This window comes from Nematolebias whitei, chromosome 1 (assembly GCF_014905685.2).
Source record: "Nematolebias whitei isolate Nwh7 chromosome 1, NemWhi1, whole genome shotgun sequence".
NCBI lineage: Eukaryota > Metazoa > Chordata > Actinopteri > Cyprinodontiformes > Rivulidae > Nematolebias > Nematolebias whitei.
This window is the reverse complement of record NC_056498.1, coordinates 31,849,199-31,869,436: the sequence shown is the minus strand read 5'-3', so window position 1 is coordinate 31,869,436 and position 20,238 is coordinate 31,849,199. Positions and strand designations below refer to the sequence as shown.

Sequence of the window (20,238 nt, the reverse complement as noted above, 5' to 3'; positions counted from 1 at the left end):
AGCTGCCTGAGCAAAGCCTACTACTGTTTGACTGACAGCAGGTGGGGGATCCGGGGTCAGTCCACTGGTGACAAGCTTGACTGTGTCAGAATGTAAACGTATTCTTCATGTAGCTTCAATATTAAACGTCATAATTGTCATCATCGACTGTTAAAACAGCAAGCAATCTGCCTGCTCCTCCCCAAAACCCACTCTCCTTGTAATAAATCAGTGTTGGACTGGATTCAGAAGCTTCTTGGCGTCTCTCTGGGATTGACCACACACCTAAAGCAACACCTGCTCACCAGTTTTCACTCTCATCCAGCCCCTCGTGTGTTTTACAGTGAAATGTTACTTCCAATACTACCTGTGTACTTTTTACTCACCCTCTGCCAAAACTCATCCAACCTTCACAGTATTATTTTTCTATTTATATACATATACAATTATTGTCATAGAATAAAAATAATAATTATATATAAATAAATAAAAAATACACTCATCCAAGTGCCTAAATGTGCCAATTGATTTGAAAGAAGGGCTGTCATTTAAATCTGCCGATAGAGGGCGCTCGTAAGCAAAGGATAACGCCACTGCTGGAATTCACTCTAAGGTGCAGCTGTTTGCTGAACCCCTCCACCCCCCTCACCCCCCACCCCCAACCTCCCCATCTTACTATCCTCGCACCCCCCCCCCCCCCCCTCTCTCTCATTACGCTCCCTCCTGTATAATTTCACACACAAACACAGCGTCCGCTGCAAATGTTGCGCAAGTTGAAGGAAATCCTCACACGTTCATTTCTTAACACATTTGGCTGCAGAAGTCATCAAATAAATAAATAAATAAATAAATAAGGATAAATAAGGAAACACCTCTGCGAATGTTAATGCAACTGAAAACACGCATCTATTCCATAAAGAACTAAATGGACACACACACACTGCGCTCTGTCCGTCTCTCTTTCTCTCTCCAACACACACATACACAGGGGGGGGGGGGGGGGTGGCGCAGTGGCCGAATGAATGACTCGCGCAGATAACGTCTGGATGGAGATGAACTGTATGTTTGTGCATTAAAAAAAAGACATTTTTGGCTGCACTTTCTTTGCGTAAAAAAACGCATGCGTCCAGATTCCAGGAGTGGACTGACCGGAGAGAAGACCCCCGAAAAGAGGGAGAGAATGGGGGGGCTCGCATGATGCAGCGACCACACACGTGTAGTGCTATATATATATTAGTAGGGTGTGTGTGAGGAAGGTGGGGGTGTTGGACCGGCCCGTCTCGCCATAAAGATAGTGCGTAAAACTGATTTAAAGAGAAATCCCAGCGACTGGAATAAACTGTGCTGCTTTTGAATGTGAAGTGGAAATAAAGAGCAAATCAAAACACAACGATCCCCATCATGTGTTGTATTTTTTGCTGAACATTTTGGTCCAAAATGGTCTTGACCCGGGCGATCGAGATCCAAGTTCGACCCTGTTTACGTGCGCTCCTGAAAGCGAGTGAGGAAAGAAGGAGGGGGGGTGAGAGAGAAAGAGAGCGACTGCAATATCATTTGTGAATCCCTCTCTCCGCGCTGCAGATAGGGGCTGCCAACACATGCGGTGCGTCTGCAGGTGAGAGAGGCGCGCGCGCTGAACATGTTGGACACATCTCTCCTAAAAGAAACGATAAACCAGCAGCGTCGGATTTAGTTTCAGTTTTGATCATTTGAACGCGGCTTTGTTTTTCTTTTCTTCTTTTTTTTTTTAATCAACCTCCTGGGTTGCAAGTGGAGTTGTGGCTCGTAAAAAACAAGACTACTCTGCTAGTTGCAAGTGTCAGTGGGGGAGAAAAGGAAGCAGAGAGAAGCGGACAGGTTATTTTGCTGAGGGAGCTCTCCTGCGCAGTCCGGCTCTCATCACCGCGTAAAAAAAGCCAGGAGTTGGAAACCAGTTCTCTCCCATCTGCGGACCCATCGGACAGAGGGATACTGTGCCGCCTCGCCTTTCAGATTTAAAGAAAACCCACAAACTGTGAGTAAAAAAAAAATAAAAAATTAAAATGAAGTGAATCCACTTTTTTTTTTTCCTGCTGCTGATCGGACTATAATACGACTTTTACGCGCCGTGGCGTTCAGAGGCCAAAGCGCGCGCACAACCTCTCTCCGTTGCCTTAAGATTATTATTATTATTTTTTTTAATGTTGCTTTAAACGAAGCTTTGATGAATTAACACTCAGTGCCGACGGAGGAAAGGAGAGAAGAGGAAAGCCCCGGTGCACTTGCTGCTTTACACTGCAGCACAAACCAGAGGAAGTCATCCGGAGAATGGAGTCTCACGCATCCTGAAAGCCTCTTAATGACATTGCCCTTCCAATTAAACACTTCCTAATCGTTTGTTGGACTTCTTTACGCATATTTTCCCTCCCTAAAGGGTGAACAATGAGGACTACTACTACTGCAGTGGACTATTTTTACTATTGCATGCTCATTTTGCAGCTGCTTGTGCATCAGCCCGCTGCAAAGCAAGTGCTCCTGTACCGCCTGGCTGAGGAGGGACCCGCCGATGTCAGAGTGGGCAACGTTGCCGCCGACCTGGGCATAGTTGCCGGGTCGGGGGAAGTGACATTCACCTTAGAGTCTGGCTCGGAATTCTTCAAAATAGACAACATCACAGGTGAGCTCAGCACCAACGAGAGGCGAATAGATCGTGAGAAACTGCAACAGTGCCAAATGATCTTTGATGAAAACGAGTGCTTTATAGATTTTGAAGTGTCTGTCATCGGACCAGCTCAGAGCTGGGTTGACCTCTTCGAGGGGAAAGTCATCATATTAGATATAAATGACAACACTCCGTCTTTTCCGTCCCCTGTCCTGACCCTCTCTGTGGAGGAGAACAGACCCATTGGAACCCTTTATCTGTTGCCCACAGCCACAGACAGAGATTTTGGCAGGAATGGAATAGAGAGATACGAGCTCATCCAGGACAACGGGGAGAACTCGAGACGCATGGGGTCGTCTGGGGATTCGTACTCTGGGAAGAGGAGATTTGAGGACGGTGCGAGCAGGAGCAGTGTGTTTGAACTGCAAGTTGCTGACACCACTGATGGGGAGAAGCAGCCTCAACTCATCATTAAGGGGGCCCTGGACAGAGAGCAAAGAGACTCCTATGAGCTCACGTTACGTGTGAGAGATGGAGGCGACCCCCCTCGCTCCTCTCAGGCCATTTTGAGAGTTATGATCACTGATGTGAATGACAACAGCCCTCGGTTTGAGAAAAGTGTGTATGAGGCTGACTTGCCAGAAAACAGCTCCCCCGGCGCCCCTATCCTGCAGCTAAAAGCGGCTGATGCAGACGTGGGGGTTAATGGTCAAATCGAGTATGTGTTTGGGGCAGCCACAGAGTCTGTAAGGAGGCTGCTGAGGTTGGATGAGAGCACTGGGTGGCTGAGTGTGTTGCACCGCATTGACCGTGAAGAAGTGAGTCAACTGAGGTTCACCGTAATGGCCCGTGACCGAGGTCAACCACCCAAAACGGACAAGGCCACGGTTGTGTTAAACATCAAGGATGAGAACGACAATGTTCCCGCCATTGAAATTCGAAAAATTGGACGCATTTTCCTCAAAGACGGAGTGGCCAATGTTGCTGAGGATGTGGTGGTGGACACGCCCATTGCCTTAGTTCAGGTGTCAGACCGAGACCAGGGGGAAAATGGCATAGTGACCTGCACAGTGGTTGGGGACGTTCCCTTTCAGCTCAAACCGGCCAGTGAGATGGAGGGTGAGCAAAATAAAAAGAAGTATTTCCTCCACACGTCTGCACCTCTGGACTATGAGGCCACACAGGAATACAATGTGGTCATAGTGGCTGTGGACTCTGGAAGTCCCAGTCTGGCAAGTAATAACTCTCTTATTGTCAAAGTGGGTGACACTAATGACAACCCTCCTATCTTCAGTCAAAATGTAGTAGAGGTGTCCTTTCCTGAAAACAATGCGCCTGGTGAGAGGGTGACAAGAGTGACAGCTGCTGATGCAGACAGTGGGAAAAATGCAGAACTAGCCTATTCTCTAGATTCATCAGTAAATGGGATTTTTTCTATTGATGCAGACAGTGGAGACATCAGAGTAAACACCATTCTGGATAGAGAGCAAACAGAACGCTATGAATTTAAAGTGATAGCTAAAGATAAGGGCATAAACACCCTTCAGGGTTCTGCGACTGTGGTTGTACTTGTGGCCGATAAGAACGACAATGACCCGAAGTTCATGCAAGATGTTTTCACCTTCTATGTCAAAGAAAATCTTGATCCAAACAGCCCAGTTGGCATGGTTACGGTGATTGATGCAGATAAAGGCCAGAATGCAGAGATGGGTCTTTTCATTGAAGAAGAAGAGGAGATCTTTTCTATTGAGAATGAAACTGGAACTATTTTTTCCACCCTGTCATTTGACCGAGAGCAAAAAACCACATACACATTTCGTGTTAAAGCTGTGGATGGTGGTGACCCACCCAGATCTGCCACAGCTACGGTTTCACTCTTCGTCATGGATGAAAATGACAACGCACCAACAGTCACCTTCCCAATAAACAACTCCTTCACTCTGCTTCATCCTTCCAGTAGCATTAGAACAGTAGTCCGAGCTGTCATAGCCACTGATACAGACACTGGCATTAATGCAGACCTGAACTACAGCATCATTGGGGGCAATCCCTTCAAGCTTTTTGAAATTGATGGGGGCACTGGGGTCATTTCACTAATGGCAAAGCTGGAGCAGAAGCATTATGGCCTCCACAGACTTGTGGTCCAGGTGAATGATAGTGGGCAGCCTTCCCAGAGCACCACCACTCTGGTTCACGTGTATGTTAACGAGACTATTTACAATTCATCTATTGTGGAGGCCCAGGTGGCTAAAAGCTTAAGCACATCTCTTAACACCAACATTGCAGGTGACCCCAACTATGATCTAAGCAAACAACGCTTAAGCATCGTGATTGGAGTAGTTTCAGGCATTATGACAGTCATTCTTATCATACTTGTTGTTGTCATGGCCCGTTATTGCCGCCCAAAAAATAAGAATGGCTATGAGGCTGGGAAGAAGGATCATGAAGATTTCTTTACGCCACAGCAGCATGACAAATCTAAGAAGCCCAAGAAAGATAAGAAGAAGCAAAAATCCAAACAGCCTCTCTACAGTAGTATTGTCACAGTAGAGGCCTCCAAACCCAATGGGCAACGGTATGATGGCGTCAACGAGAAGCTTTCTGACAGTCCTGGCATGGGTCGCTACCGTTCGGTCAATGGCGGGCCGGGCAGTCCAGACCTGGCACGGCACTACAAGTCCAGTTCACCACTTCCCACTGTTCAGCTTCATCCACAGTCACCAACAGCTGGAAAAAAGCACCAAGCAGTTCAGGACCTGCCTCCTGCCAATACATTTGTTGGCACCGGAGATAACATTTCTCTTGGATCTGACCATTGCTCCGAGTACAGCACTCAAACTATCAACAAATACAACAAACAGGTAAGAAGATGCATCTCAATGTCTCTTCGTTTTCCCTTCACCACTCTTAAATGTCTTCTGCTTCTTCCTCTTAGTGTTCCTTCCACCATAATGCTTTCTGACAGTGCTAGTCTCAGTAGTCGTGTTGCCTTTATGGTGCTAATGTCTGTCAAGTTAGTGGGTATTGATCTGTTTTGGTTTGGAGTGCCATTCACATGTAATATTGAAAAGAATGAGAGGTTTAGCTTAGATTTTGTGGGGATGCTGTTACCACTTGACCAAACATGTCCAACTTTTCTTTTACTTTCATCACAGCATGTGTTGAAGTAGCCTTTTCTGTCAAGGGTGTCACAGCTGCTAACCCTGGCAAGTATGCGTCAGGGTGTTGTAGACAGCTCACATCAGGATTTGGTTTGCAGTTATTTTATCCCAAAAGGGTGTGCGGCAGGGGTCCACAGCTCTCCCTCCTACTTGTGTCATGCCTTGACCTGCCCTCTGTCTGTGCCTTTTCTTCTTGTGGATTGTATAAGAGAACAAAAATATATATAAAAAAAGGTTTGTATTGTCAGTGTAGCTTGGTTTGATTGATTCGTCAGTCACTTTTACAGTCTGTGTGTATGGGAATGCCTATCCACCCAGAAGGTCACATTAACTTTCTTTTTTGCTTTGAGGTCTGCATTAATTCATTGACCTGACAGTGTAAACTGGGCTTTTTATATCCCCTCCCTTAGTGCACCTCAGGATCATGCTCCTTTATATTTTTGCCTATCTACAAATACTTGTCATCGGCTTCTCTTCCGCCTTCCAGTTAGCCTTACCCTATTCTCCAGTCTATGCTTTTCTCTCGTTTTCTTTGTTGGAACTTAAAAAGATAAAAATAAAAATGCAAGCTTAATTTAGCACAGTATGTGTATATTAGTATGGCAACATTTTTCGGCGTTAGGTACAACAATGTAGAGGAATAAAGTTTAAACTTGTTGAAATGAGCTGATTTTCATTTCTCAGGGAAAAAGAACAATATCCAGGTACACTACGCTCTAATGAATTATTGATCTTTCTCTTACTTGGTTTCAGCACTGCTCTTTTAGAATTCAGAAGTCCCCCCCCCCCCCACACACACACACACACACACTTTTGTCATTCCGTTTTCGCTCTCTCTTTGAATACTGTTGCTTTGTTCAGCTTTTACATTAGATTCTCATTGTTGATTTTCCTGCTCAAACACTCCTTTGGACATTCATATTTAGTAAGGCCTTTGCATCTCTTCATCTTCCACGTTGCCTTTTTTCCCTCCTGTTCCCCACATCACACCCTTTACAACGTTATTCTCCTGCCGTTTTTTTTTTTTTTTTTTAATCTTCAATCTCATCTCTCTATAACCTGTCTCCCCTTCCTTTCATGCTATTCTTCCTCTCAAATAATTTTAGTCCCCTTTTTACGGCCCTCCCTTCTCTCTTTTCCCTCCTTGCTCTGTCAGTTACAGCCTCTAATATTGTGTATTCACTGAACTGCTTCCCAGAGTGTGAGGAGTGCTGTTGCTTTCGGATGTCTCCTGCATAATTAAAAGGGCACTCTATTTGCTGCCGCAGCAGCAGCATGTATTGTGTGTCACTATGCTCCGTTTATATAATTTATTTATTTATTCTCCACATTGATGCTGCGGAAACCCTCATGGGCTGTACTTAAGTCGGTTTGCAACCTACCAAAGGAGTTTTTTTTTCTTCAAGTTTGAAATCTTAAATATCAATAGAATGTCAAAGCATCCACAAGGTAATATCATCCATGTTTACTATGCGGTGCAGCTCGTTTGGCATTTAAGGTACAATAGCAAGCTGGTATTCCGATTACCTTTTCATACCCCTTGGGCTTGGGAAATACTGGCTGTTCCTGTATTCTGCAGGGTTGAATTGGGTGGAGTTTAATGTCTCCAAATGAGATCAAAATGAAGAGAACGTGTTTGCTCATGTGCTCCAATTATGGCATTTAAAAGCTACCTCTTTAATAGATTAAGCAGTGAAGTGGTCGTGCGCTTGATTTTAGGAACACTGCATCTAAAAATATTATGTTGTCTGCTATGGGTCACTTTAGCTAAATGCGTCATGAAAATTTCAAGGACATGTGTATGCATCTGAAAATTTTGTGGAAAATAAGGATTAGTGACAAAACTCCCATGCAAACAGAAAACACTGATTTGTTTTAGAATTTCTTTTTGCCTTAACCATATATTTTTTTAATTGCGTGTATACCATTTTATAACATTTGGCCTGGGATGTGGCTGATCTTGTTTGATGTGATAGCTATACGAAAAGTAATGATATGGAATATTCTTCAGCGGGTGTGTGGGAGGAGATAGAGACAAGCGCAAGAAAGACGGCCCTGTTAAGGGTGGAGAGAATGGCCCCTTCTGTTTCACCAAAGGACTTGGTTTGGCGGAAAGATAGAAAGAGGACAGGGTGGCAGTGGAGGGAGACAGACTAGGGCTTGAACGTTGACTGTAATCTCTTGAGGTATCGGGTTCTGTCTTTCTTCTTTTTCGCCCACCTAATCTTACAATATCTGCGCAGGCAACCTGCTTGGACAGGTAACCAGGCAACTGGGGGAGTTTATCAGTGAGGCAAACCTATTTTTTAGCCCATCAGACATTTAAACAGTCATTAAGCTGGGGTAAGTGTGGGGAAGATGTCAGGTTGTCCCCTAGCAGCTGTTGAGGGTCACATTTCACCTTTACTGGACATGCTATTGATAATTTTTCCTGTTTCGACCATGTTTATTCAATACTTTTTTCTATACGTTTCTTTCTTGCATGCCAGTTGCATTCAGAGGTTGATGAGTAGTGTTTTCTCTTAACAAAGCACTTAACTTTATTACTTTTGGCAGTAGCTCCTGTTCCGACTTGTGCCAGAAAATAACACAGTCCAACCGTTATGTGGGGAGAAATGAAATCACTTAGCTATCGAATTAGTAGAGCCCATCAGCTTTTTGTTCTTTCATTGTACTTCAAAGCACTACACATGCCCAGGTGGATCACTTTTAATCAGCAGTGAGCCACAGAAGCTCGGGTTCTGAACTCTTGCAGAGTAGCCCCTCAGGGCAAACGAAGGCCTGATCCGCCCACTTAAACCAGGTTTTCTTGCCTCTAGGCTGATGCGGCAAGATGAACAGGACTTTGCCCTTAACTCAGCTCCCAGCGCTCCCTGCCCCACCACTCCTTTTGCTTTGACCAGCTGTTCCTTGGGTCCTACGTTGCTGCTTTCCTGCTCAAGCCAAATGCATCTGCGAAGCAACTAATTTGCAAAGGGCAGCCCCCTCCCCATCTCTCCGGCCTGCTCGTACAGAACAAACAATATCACCATGCAAATAGAGGTCACCAGGGTGGTGTTTGTAGCCAAAACATTGGATGTGACTGCCCTTGAGGTTCCGGACAGATCAGGAAACCAATATGGAAATGTAACACTTTGCCTAGGAGCTCATTTGCTTCAAGCTAAGAAATGTAGCTGCCTAAACACTTACGAAAAAAGCCACAAGTGACCCAGTTGAAAGCGGCCCTTATGGGATACTTGGTTTTAAACAGAAGCTATTTGTGCATAAATAAATTAAAACATACACATAAAGGTACCAAACTCCCCCTAAGGGCTTTGGGTTTAAGCTGCGAAACCAGTTTGAAAGTAAGTCACTCGTTTAGCACAGTAAGGACATAGAATGCCCAAGAGAAGCATAGGTCACTGAGACAGTTTTTTGTTGTTGTTGTTATTATTGTTTAAGAAAACCTTACGTTAAAATCCAGGATAGTGTCACAAGAAAAAACCAGAAGAAGCATGTGGGAAGCCTTTAGCAAGAAATAAGCCGATACGCAGTGAGCTGGTTTGTTTATTGCCACATTAATATTAACGCTTGTCCTTGGTCTTGCTGACTGTGGCTAATGTTATCAAAATTGTTTTGGATCTATTACGGCTTAATTCAATCTGCTGCTGCTCAGGCTTTTTGTTGTTTACGTTCCGAAAAGGAAAATGGAAGGAGTAAGAGAGCAAAGTAATACTCATGAAATTGCAGCGGGCAGCATTTTCTGGTATAATTTTGTTGGGGTGATTTGAATGCATTTGCTCTGAGGCAATTACTAATCTAAGGATTAGACATACCTGATACGCAGGCAGAAATGGTGGAGAAAACTGCAAAGAGATTGCCATGGCTGCTTGCTGTAGTGCCTGCAATATTACTCTGCATAATGTTTTAATACTGAGGCTTTTTCCACTTTCTACCCATAGTCAACAGCTAGAAAAGCATTGCTTCTGGTCTTTTTCTTCTTTTCCGTCTTCCCACAAACACGTGCCCATTGAGCTCAGTCACATGCAAATAAACTCTCATGACTGAAGAAACCTCAACACTTGTCATGATAGATGGGGGGAAAAGGCGAAGAGGGGAAGTGAGGAAGGAACAAGACAAGAAATTTAAGCTGCACGCCACCTTGATTGCTCTCCATGCCACTGATTGTAAGTGGCAGTGTTGAGGATGCCACCTTCTTCTCACCGCTTCTTTCAATTTGCTGTCATTGAAAATGGAATTTCATTTCATACTCAGCAGCGATCACATTAGATAGGGCTCACCAGGATAAAGCCGATTCATATTTGCAGATTTGCCTTTTCCTGAGGCACTATCAATCACCTCACACTCGCCTGTACTGCAGGCTTGTTTTTCACGGCAATTGTTAGGAGTTTGTTCAGTAAATTGACTTTTACAGGACTCCCAAGGTTTATGATACGCTATGCTAGCCGGAGTTGTTTTCTCCATAGCTGTCTTCTTGTATCGACTCTCAAAGCCAGAATCCACTAAATGAGAACATCACTTAGCTCCACTGCTGCACAACCCTGGGGAGTAGTTCTCTATGGAGGTGCTGGATCACAACACGGATCAAACGAAAGATTTGTTGTCCATAACACTAATAGGCAAAATAACAGCGTTGCTTTTACGGACATTGTAGCTCGTCAAAATAGCTATCGTGTCTGGCAAAGTCAAATAAATTGATTTTCTTCTTTTTTGGACCTGGTTTGCAGTAAAGGTCACAGGCCATTTGTTTTCACGTTGTTGATCCAAGCAAGTGGCAAGGGAGTTTTTGAATCTGCGTGTGCACTTTTTGTTCTCCCCTCCCTCTCTGACAAGTCAAAACACCATACTGATGAATCAGATGTATCACTTTCTGACAGCGTTACTCGGACAGGTCCCAGGTGTCAAGGGAGCTGCCAGCGGGGTCCGTTTAAATCATTGCTTCTTATGAAGCAATGATTTAAAGCCCTTTTCAGCATCTTCCCTGTTGTCACGTGTGTCCTTGTCAAAGCCAAGTGTATTATTTTTTCCCCCAAAGTGCCAATTTTAAATTCCCACCAGTTGTTGAGATAAACTCCTTAGGTCAAAGTGAACTTTATTTTAAAAGTAGAGCAGGTGAAGAAAAAAAAAAAAAATCAAATACTGTATTGTGCCGTTTACTTTCAAGTCACATGATGAATTCACCAAAACAAATGTACGTACAATATAGATAGTGTGGGTTTGTTAGATCAGTAACAAACAGTTTACCAACAAAAACTCAATACATTTTTACTAAATACTGTAATTTCTGGACTATTGAGCGCACCCAAATATAAGCCACGCCCACTAAATTTAAACAATAATAATTATAATTTTGGACATATATAGGCTGCACTTGTGTATAAGCTGTGGGTGTCCGTGTTGCAATGTGAGATATCTACACAGAAATATTTTTTTAAACTTTTGATTAAATACATATCTGTAACATACACAAATACGTACAGTAAATGTTTTTTTTTTTTTTTCTGAACAGTGCCGGTAACACATCTGGTTAAATTAAAAACACATTTTATGATTTACCACCAATACAATTTCTTGCCATCAGTCATCAAAGCCTCCCACGAGCTTTGGGTGTCACATTAATGTATGATTCTCACTGATATTGAGTAGCTGCAAATAATTTGTTGTGCCTCCAGGGAGGGGCACTGATAATGTTGTATCTGATAGGCAAATAAAAACACAATGATTTATAACTTTAAATGTAAAATAAAGCAATACAAATACATATTGATTACTGATGATTGATTTACAATTTGGAGTTATTTAATTGGAAAAAAAAAAGGGCTGACAAGTCATGAACTGGTGGTGGCACCAACAGTCTTTGTTGGCTGGTTAATTCAGTGGGATAAGCAAAGACCTAACCACTTTCATTCATTCAACCTTTATTTATACAGACTAATGACATTGAGCTTCTGAGCCTCATGTACAAGTGAGACTGGTTTTAGAACGAAATAGAGACAAAAGTATGGAAAAGAGAAAACACGAGGGGGAGGGGAGGTTAAAAATATATATATCTTGCACTATGTCCTGGCCAGGGCACAGTGCAAGACCACCCACTTTAAATGTTATCACCCATTAAATGTTTGTTATTAGTCGTTATCATCCCCATAGGTTGCGTTCAGACTGCGCCTCCTGTACCTCCTATTGGGTTTAAAGGTACATTCTTAGCACTGATAATAGGGTCACATGTGGTTCGGTTAAGAGTAAAGGATCTTGGGGTTAGGTTTAGGCTCAAGAGTAAGGGGGTTAAGTTTACAGTCATTGCTTTGTGTCAGGTGTAAGGTTAGGTTTAGGAAAAGGGTTTAATAAAGCAAAAAAAAAAAAAACTTCTGGTTTTACGTGCGTGCAAAGTTGTACATTACAAGGGATAACAATGCAACTTTAAACCTACTAGGAGGTAGGAGGGACAGTCTGAACCCAACCTATGGGGATGATAACAACTACCAGTAATAACGGCCATTTAATGGGCTGATAGCATCCTAAGCCTCTGGCGAGACACGGTGGTGCTTAAATGTTCTTGCAAAATCGGGTTTTAGATGTACTTTCACTTTTAGACCAAGTTTATCTCAGTTTTAGCCGAAACATCTACTGACATTTTAGATGTATATTCTTGTCAAGCCAATAACGATTGGTGGGTAGTCAACAAAACAATAGGTAGTAGGTATTTTTTAGGTGTTTTTTGTGGGGGTTTTTTTTGGAGTGCATCGAAGATTTACGAAAATGATGGACTTGACTAGATAATACGACATGCTTATAGATGCATTGAAAGGGAAAAGTTGAGAAATTTAAGTGTAATTAATGACATTTAAGATGTGCAACTTTTATTGTTGGTTTCAAATTTGGACTTTTTGAAAAGACTTTTCCGTTCCAGTACCTTTTTTCTTCGCTCCTTTTGCTCTTTTGGGCTCTTCTGTATTTCGAAGCATTAGTATGGAGTCAAAACTCTGGACTAAATTAGCCAAAGTAAGAATTGTCAGCTACAAAAACATACATTTGAAGTTGTTTCCAATCCGTATGACTTTTTATCACCAGGCTACAGTCAGACGTATTTTTCTAAGCAGCAGACGATACCGGATATGACTTGACTTGTGAAAGTGGAGGAAAAGGACAGCTTGACGATTTATATTAGTCCCATTTTTGTGCAGCTTCTACCATGTGCACCCCTCCAACACACACACACCCAAATGAGATTATATGTATGAAACAGGAGGTAGAGCACTCACCGACAATCCATCAAAGCCTGGGGGGGACATGTGCGTGTGAAAGTTTGTGTTCTCAGCGGGCGCGCTCGCTGTGTCCATGCACATGTGGATGGGTGTGATGAAATGCGTGGGTGTACAGTATGAGCCTGTGTGTGTACGCTTGTGTGTCCTGTGAGGGCTGGAGACGAGAGCAAACAGAGGGGGGGGCACACAGTTCAGCCTCTCCATCATGCTGCGTGCCAGGCACACGAGCGGCGACATGCCTGAGAGGGTTTCAATATCCTGTGTGTGTGTGTGTGTGTGTTTGTGTTTACCCAAGGGATGCGGTTCATTATATTTGTCTGTGTGTCTGGTTTATTACAGATCCACTCTTCACACATGCGCACTGAGGCAGACAGAGCTTTGAAGCTCGAGCAAGACTTTTATTTTGTTGAAAACTCACAATATGTACAAGAAGTTGATGGCGCGCCTTTTGTCGACTCCAAGTTTTACACATGTTTGTCCATCGTGGAGTGACCGGACACGATTGCGATACTCACACGCCGCCTGTATTAAAGTGGATGTGTGCGAAATGGCAGAAATATTCATTAGCGAAGCGCTGGCAGAGGGGCAGCAGAAGGCCCCCGTATCGATGCTGTCTTACCTGGCAGAGGGCAGGCTATTAGCCAGCCCCGATAAATCTTGTCTGAGCCGGGAAGAATCTGCCTGCCTGCTGAAGAATGAAGGTCACAGGGCAGCAGGAGTTACGACAGGCCTCGCATGGTGGCTGCTGTCAAATCAAATGAAATATGAAGTTCAGCTGTTTTTTTTTTTCTTTCTCCCAATTCAAATTTTTCAATTTACTTTCTCCTTTTGCAATCTGTTTCTGTCCGAGGCATCTACAATTTTGCATTAAATATTAAGTTTAAAGTTGTTGTTTTTTTAATATTGTTAATTTTATTGAATTTTCTTTAAATGTTTTTGCAATTGCCATGGATTTAAACTGTTTCTCTCCTGGTTCAGTGTTAATTTACACTTTAATTAAGGACGGCGGCAGTGAATTTGATAACAACACAATTTCAGTCATTAATCACGAAGACGTGGAGCAAAGACTATAATGCTTTCACTCTTAAATGTTGGGATTCAAAGAGCTCCTGTTAGACTCATTTACTTGTTCGCTGCTTTATTTTGGATTCCTATTATAAAAGTTTTTTTGTGTTGTTTCCTTTACTGTAATCAGTGGTTCCTAACACTGGTCCTTGAGGAACACCATCCTGCATGTTTTAAATGTTTTCCTGCTTTGACACACCTGGTTTGAATGAACGTGTGATTAATGGGCTTCTGCAGAACTTAAATCACTGACTCTGGTGTGTTGGAGCAGGAAACAGCAAGAACATGCAGGATGGTGTTCCTTAAGGATCATGGTTGGGAACCACTGCTGTAGATAGCTGAGGAATATCTCGTTCTCATTCAGCTTTAGTTTGTTGTCTTTTAAGGTCCCCTTCATGAAATACTTAGTTTGCTTCCATCCATCCATCCATCCATCCATCCATCCATCCATCCATCCATCCATCATCTTTACTGGTTTCTTCCTGTCTAGGTCCTAGGGGCCACTTCTAACAGGAATGTCACATTTCTGCCCAGAATAACCAGCTAATGGAGCATTGATGGCAATGTAAAAGATCTATTAAATACTGTTACATTAACCATGTTTTAAGCATTTTTTAGTAGTTTTTAATTTTACATAGTGGTGTAGATTTTTTATTTATTTATACATTTTTATTGACATTTATAAACATATTTAACATATACACCCACTTCAATTCTTAGTAAAATATCAATTTAAATGCCCTTTTTTTTAACAACAAAAATAAGGAACACAACATAAACAATAACACAAAGGGAGTGAAAGTGTTTTTTTTGTTACAGTCAGTATATCATTCAGAAATTGCTAGGTCTAGATCTGGTTTGTGTGATTTTATATAACCTGTCCATTTCTTCCAGCGTAAAGTAAATCAGTCTTTTTTGTTGTTTACTCCTGCAGTTATTCTCTCCAACCTGTATATGTCCATTGTGATGTCCGTCCATATGTTCAATGTCGGGCTCTCCAGTGAAAGCCAATTTTTGGTGAGGGGTTTTTTACACACCATAGTGGTGTACAGTAGATTTAAAGACATGATGAAAAACCTTGTCTGTAAATCAAGCAACTAGGCAGTTCAGCCATTTTATCAGACTACACAGTAATTACGACATGCATAATTTAATTTGTAGTGGAGTTTATATTACGATGCCAATGTGCAAAGTAAATAGTGTTGCATTATATGTTGCATATTCCCATCACACAGCACCGTTGGAAAGTGAAATATAAACTTTCCATGTCTGTAATGCTGGCTTTAGCCAGACAAATTCTTTTGTGGATTGAGGAGCTTCAGACATTTAATATGGTCTCAAGTATTGATCTGCGGCACCTTGCCCTATAGCCTGTTTATTATCTAGCTTAAGTTTCACCTTTTGCTCCTTTTCTCACACCAGCTTCGGAGATGGAGTCGTCTTAGGTATTTCTCCATTGCCTCACGGCAACATTGTTCTGTGGAATACCTACTAACAGTCAATCAAACTGGACATTGGTGAAGAACTGGTGGCCAGTTTGATTTGGGAATAACCCATTCAGCTCTTGAATGAAAACATCTTCTGAACTGTGGTTTTTGCATGGTTAGGGTTAGGGTTAGGGTTAATGAAGAAGACAAACAAGTGTTTGTAATCAAGACTGAAAAAAAAAAAAAATGGTCTTTGACATGGTTCATTTACTCTGAGGTGCTCCAGTGCTTCACTTGGGACACAGTAGCCAATTGTAAATTACAGAGTAGATTCAGTAGAGAAAAGTGCCTAGGGTGGGATGGGGTGGGGAAGCCAGACCACAGAGGCGAGGGGGGAAATAGGGAATGTTGTTATGTTTCGTGTTGCTTTCTACCAGCTTGATGAGGTCTGGGATTGGGGGAGAGGCAAGGATATCAATCAAGTTGACACGTCTGGGGGTGGTAAAATGATTAGAATAATGGTAAACAAAACCGCTTAAACACGACTCGTTTTTTTTTTTTTTTTATAACCACAACTTTTTTCAAACCCAGGCTTTGCTTAATAAGCTTCAATTAACGTCAGATTCATCACTTTAATCTGCCTGTAATGATATATTAATAACAGTCTTCAGTGGAAGGCGGCCAAGTGCTGACAACATGAGCGCATAAAGGAACCCCGTAACGCAGTGGAGAGCTCTCATGAACCGGTGACGTGAGGAGCGCTCAGCGTGACTGTGACAGGTGGCAAAGTGCCCCACATATGGGTGACTTTTACGAGTGTTTTTTTTAAGGAGGGCGGGAGGGGATCCCTAGCCAGACCACAAAAGTGCTGCTAGTTTGTTTAATCGCCATCAGAATTTTGTGACGGCTGCTGCAAATGTTTGAGTAGCGCAGATGACTTTCCCCCTGTGAAGCCAATTGCAGACTATCGTTTGATGTCTAAGCAAATGTGTTTAACATGCATAACCGCTCTTGCCTCCTTTGCCTTCCACTGCACATTTGAAAGATTTACGTCTCTGTGTGTGTCTCTTTTGAATCACTTTGAATAAGGCTTTTTTTTTGCCATGGCAGACTCTTCTCCCAGTGAATCAGGAACATGACATGACAATCGGAGACCTTGTAATTTATGTTTAAAATGCCACCGTTATCTATGCCAGAGTGGTTTTGTTTGAACACGGAGACATACCGGCTAAGGTCCTCAGCTGCTCTTTAAACCGTATGCTTGTGTTTGCACAGGAATCCTTAGTGGGCTATCTATTGTTACGATGGCAATATACCTCCAACACATTTACCCACACCCACTGCAACATCTCTCATGGCTTTATGGCTGGAAATCTTTTTAAAAGACGTTCTCCCATTTTGCTTTTACCCAGTATTTTAGACACTTTCCAGCCAAGGCTGAGTTCAGGAGTGTCATTTGACTCATATAAAGGTCGCAATATCACAACAGCATTAGTGTAATGTTTAATTAAGTGCGGGAACTGTTTTGATAAAGCCATCTGGGCAATCGGGAGTATTTAAAAAGATAAATGCCCCTTAACACTAAATTGGCAGCAATTTCTTTTACCACTGTGGGTTCATTTTACCCTTGTGGCGCAACTCCTTGGGTATCCTTATGGTCTGTATGACCTTAACAGTCTCTAAGATCCTTGTGAAAGATTTTTGGCCCACTGTTCTTCCCATTGATTGTTCAGTTGGGAAGATTTGCTGACATTTATTTATGCTCAGCTCTTTTGACGTACTGTCATAGAATTTCAATCATTTAAGGATCATGAAATAACTTGATCTTATTGTTTTCAGACATTCATTGCTAGATTTGTTGATGTGCAAATTATATTTTTTATACTTTGTGATCAGGCTTAAACCTAGCTTTAGCTGTTGGCCCCATTTGACAAAAAAAAAAAAAAAAATTTGTTCTGCATAAGTTTTTTTTTTTTATTCAGTGACCCCAAGGCAGGGCTTAATTTGTAAACCTATCAGTGCTGGAACGTAAATAGTGGGTGGGCTGGTCGGGGGTGGAGTCTGGGGTCCTCCCCCAGAAAATTTTTAATAAAATAGATGTGATTTCTTGCATTTTGGTGTATTTTAATGGGTTGTTAAACATCTACGTTTACCTACATTTGTAAGCATTCCACTTAAGTCAAGAATCCCCCACCTCCCCCTTACTTGATGGTTCCAAGCCGACACTGTCCCTGCTCATTGTTGTCCGACTCCACATGTGAAATGTCCAGGCGCCTGCCTGCGGCTGCCTGTGGGCTCCTGCCCACGTATGACTGCCTGGTTAGCTAGGAACTCACCCCCATCATTCTTTTAGAGGCGGATAATTTTTTTAAGGATAGACGCGGAAATGCTACTTGAAGGGGCAGATCATGGCTATTTTGTTTAAAATGAGTGTTTATGTAATTATTTCCATTTTACATATCCAATATAAGTTTTATCCATTCAAGGCAGTCATATTTGTTCATAACTTTATTATTAGTAAGCCTGCGAGCTACTGGATCCAAGCCAACGGTTACTGGAACACACCCTGTCAAATTAAGCACTGCCCAAGGTGCTAAGATCCTGTGATTTAAAAAAAAAAAAACAAGCCCATTTTATCATTCCTCCACCACTGTGCTTCACAGTTACTATAAGTTTTTCTTTTCTTTTCTGAAACGCTGCTCGATTGCCAAACACAGCCTTGTGCATTACGGCCGAACATATCTACTCTTCATTTTAGAGTGCGTTCAGATGCAACTTTGTCCTTTCCTCTTTGAGTCCTTGATTCATGTAATTATATTAGAAAGAGACAAAATATCAGTGGATGCACAATGCTGCTTTCTATTTAACTCAAGGTTCATGCTTTGGAAATACTTACGAGCAATCCGCATGCTGGTTAACCTTTTATTGACATCCATACAGTATTTGGAAGCTGTGCAAAATACAAATTGGATCTGGTCTAAAAACAGGATTTGCATCATCTTTTGAACAAAAAGGTGAAAATAAACATAATGCCGCTAAACAAAAGCAGTTAAAAGGTTTCAATCACTTTTCCAGCCCCTTTTGAGAACGACACTCCTTGCAAGGTCAAGACTGTCATTGATGTGGCACATTCAAATATAGTGTTTTCAGTCGTCCCCAGAGTATAAAACAGCCATGAATCTTAAAGACAGATGAAACAAGTTGTCCATATTTCATCTCATATCTTGGGAGAATAATGGCTGAATATCAATGAATTCATTGAGACAGATTAAAGGAGTCGGTGTCAAGGATCAAAAAGGGAAGAATGTTGAATACCTATACTAGCCGAATGACCTGAAGTGTGCGAGCTTGATGCATGGATATATATATATATATATATAAAGGTTTTGGTTTTGAGGTTTGCAGGAAACTCATTAGCTGGAACAACTGGAGAGAATAGCAAGAGGTGCCATGTTTGCGCGCTTGAGCCTGAACGTGCCTGCAGAACCAACACCAACTGCGTCTAGCAGCAACACTTCACATTAACGACTCTCGGTGCACATGCAGCCAAATAAAGTGGGACTTCGCCTGTGTGGCGACATGAATGTGGTTGATTGGAAACTGTGGCAGAATTGCTTGCACACATGCAAATTTGCATATTGAAGTATGGAAAAAATTGCTGTTTTTTTGTCTGAATGCAGTGGAAGTCTAAAGAAGATTCTTTGAATACAATGCTCACCCCAACTCTTGGTCTTAAAAAGAAGGCACAGGCTGCTGTTAGAAACACACCAGGGTTTCTGTTTGATTACTAGCCTCGGTGTCTTGGCAGACTTTGTGTCAGACCTCATAATGAGCACTGTGGGCAGTGAATGGTGTGCGCCTCTGCAAGCGAAGGGCAAAATAAGAAAAAAGAAAGGCAGGTGGGTCTTTGCATCTTCCACAGGTGCTAGTTGTTATTTTTCCTGCCTGCCTGTGGTGGTTGGGTCTGATTCTTCATGTATGTCTCTGAAGGTGAGACCCTGTCAGAGTCGGAGATGTTTTTATCAACATCCAGAAAAGATAGAGAAGAGCTCGAGACTGAGAAGGCCAGAGGAGAAAACTGCCGCGGATTGCCAAGAAACTAGTTTAACTCCAAACTGCCACAGTCGAAGTGACGGGGCAGTATTTTTCGTACAACTCATTTCCCAGGATTCATGTGATTTTTCTTCTCGATACAGGTGTCCTTCCTGCAATTTATGTTTGTCACCTTACAGTGGAATCTGGGAGTGATGCATCGCGGGGGTAATGGACACTGCCGCCTCATGTGTTTACCTTGCATGGACGCAATAACAATTGCATGAGGAGGAGGCCCTTTTGTGCGACACGAGCTGATACGTGGAACGGGAGTGACAGGCTTGGAAAAATTGACAAACAGAATTTGCTGGAAGGGTTCCTCGGGGCTTGGGTACCTTTGAAATCATGTGCGAATGCAGAGGACTGTGAATGAAAAATAGCTGTGTGATCCTGCCATGTTGCTTCTGTCAAGAACGCCTGATTTTTTCCTCTCTCTCTTCCTCCCTCCCACAGATTGCTGTCATCCTCATCTGCCCCTCAAAGCTCGCTTTTTCTTTCGCTCTCTGCTTCTCATCATCTCTGTTTTAACACTCCATTCTCTCGGCGACGTACCCTCCTCCACCTCGATTCATGTGTTTCCTTTTCTCTGATTTTCTCACACTTCCTTACCC

General features: G+C 42.5%; 1 protein-coding gene across 4 annotated transcripts in view; it reads left to right on the top strand.

Moving 5' to 3' along the window:
* The first annotated feature begins 2,113 nt into the window (after nt 1-2,113).
* Nucleotides 2,114-20,238, top strand: part of pcdh7b (protocadherin 7b) — a 164,761-nt gene continuing 146,636 nt past the window's right edge. For all 4 annotated transcript variants that reach the window (XM_037676419.1, XM_037676410.1, XM_037676402.1 and 1 more), the window contains exon 1: nt 2,114-5,481. In XM_037676419.1, coding sequence (XP_037532347.1) covers nt 2,401-5,481 — 3,081 coding nt within the window. In that variant the 5' untranslated portion in view covers nt 2,114-2,400. The remainder of the gene's footprint in view (nt 5,482-20,238) is intronic.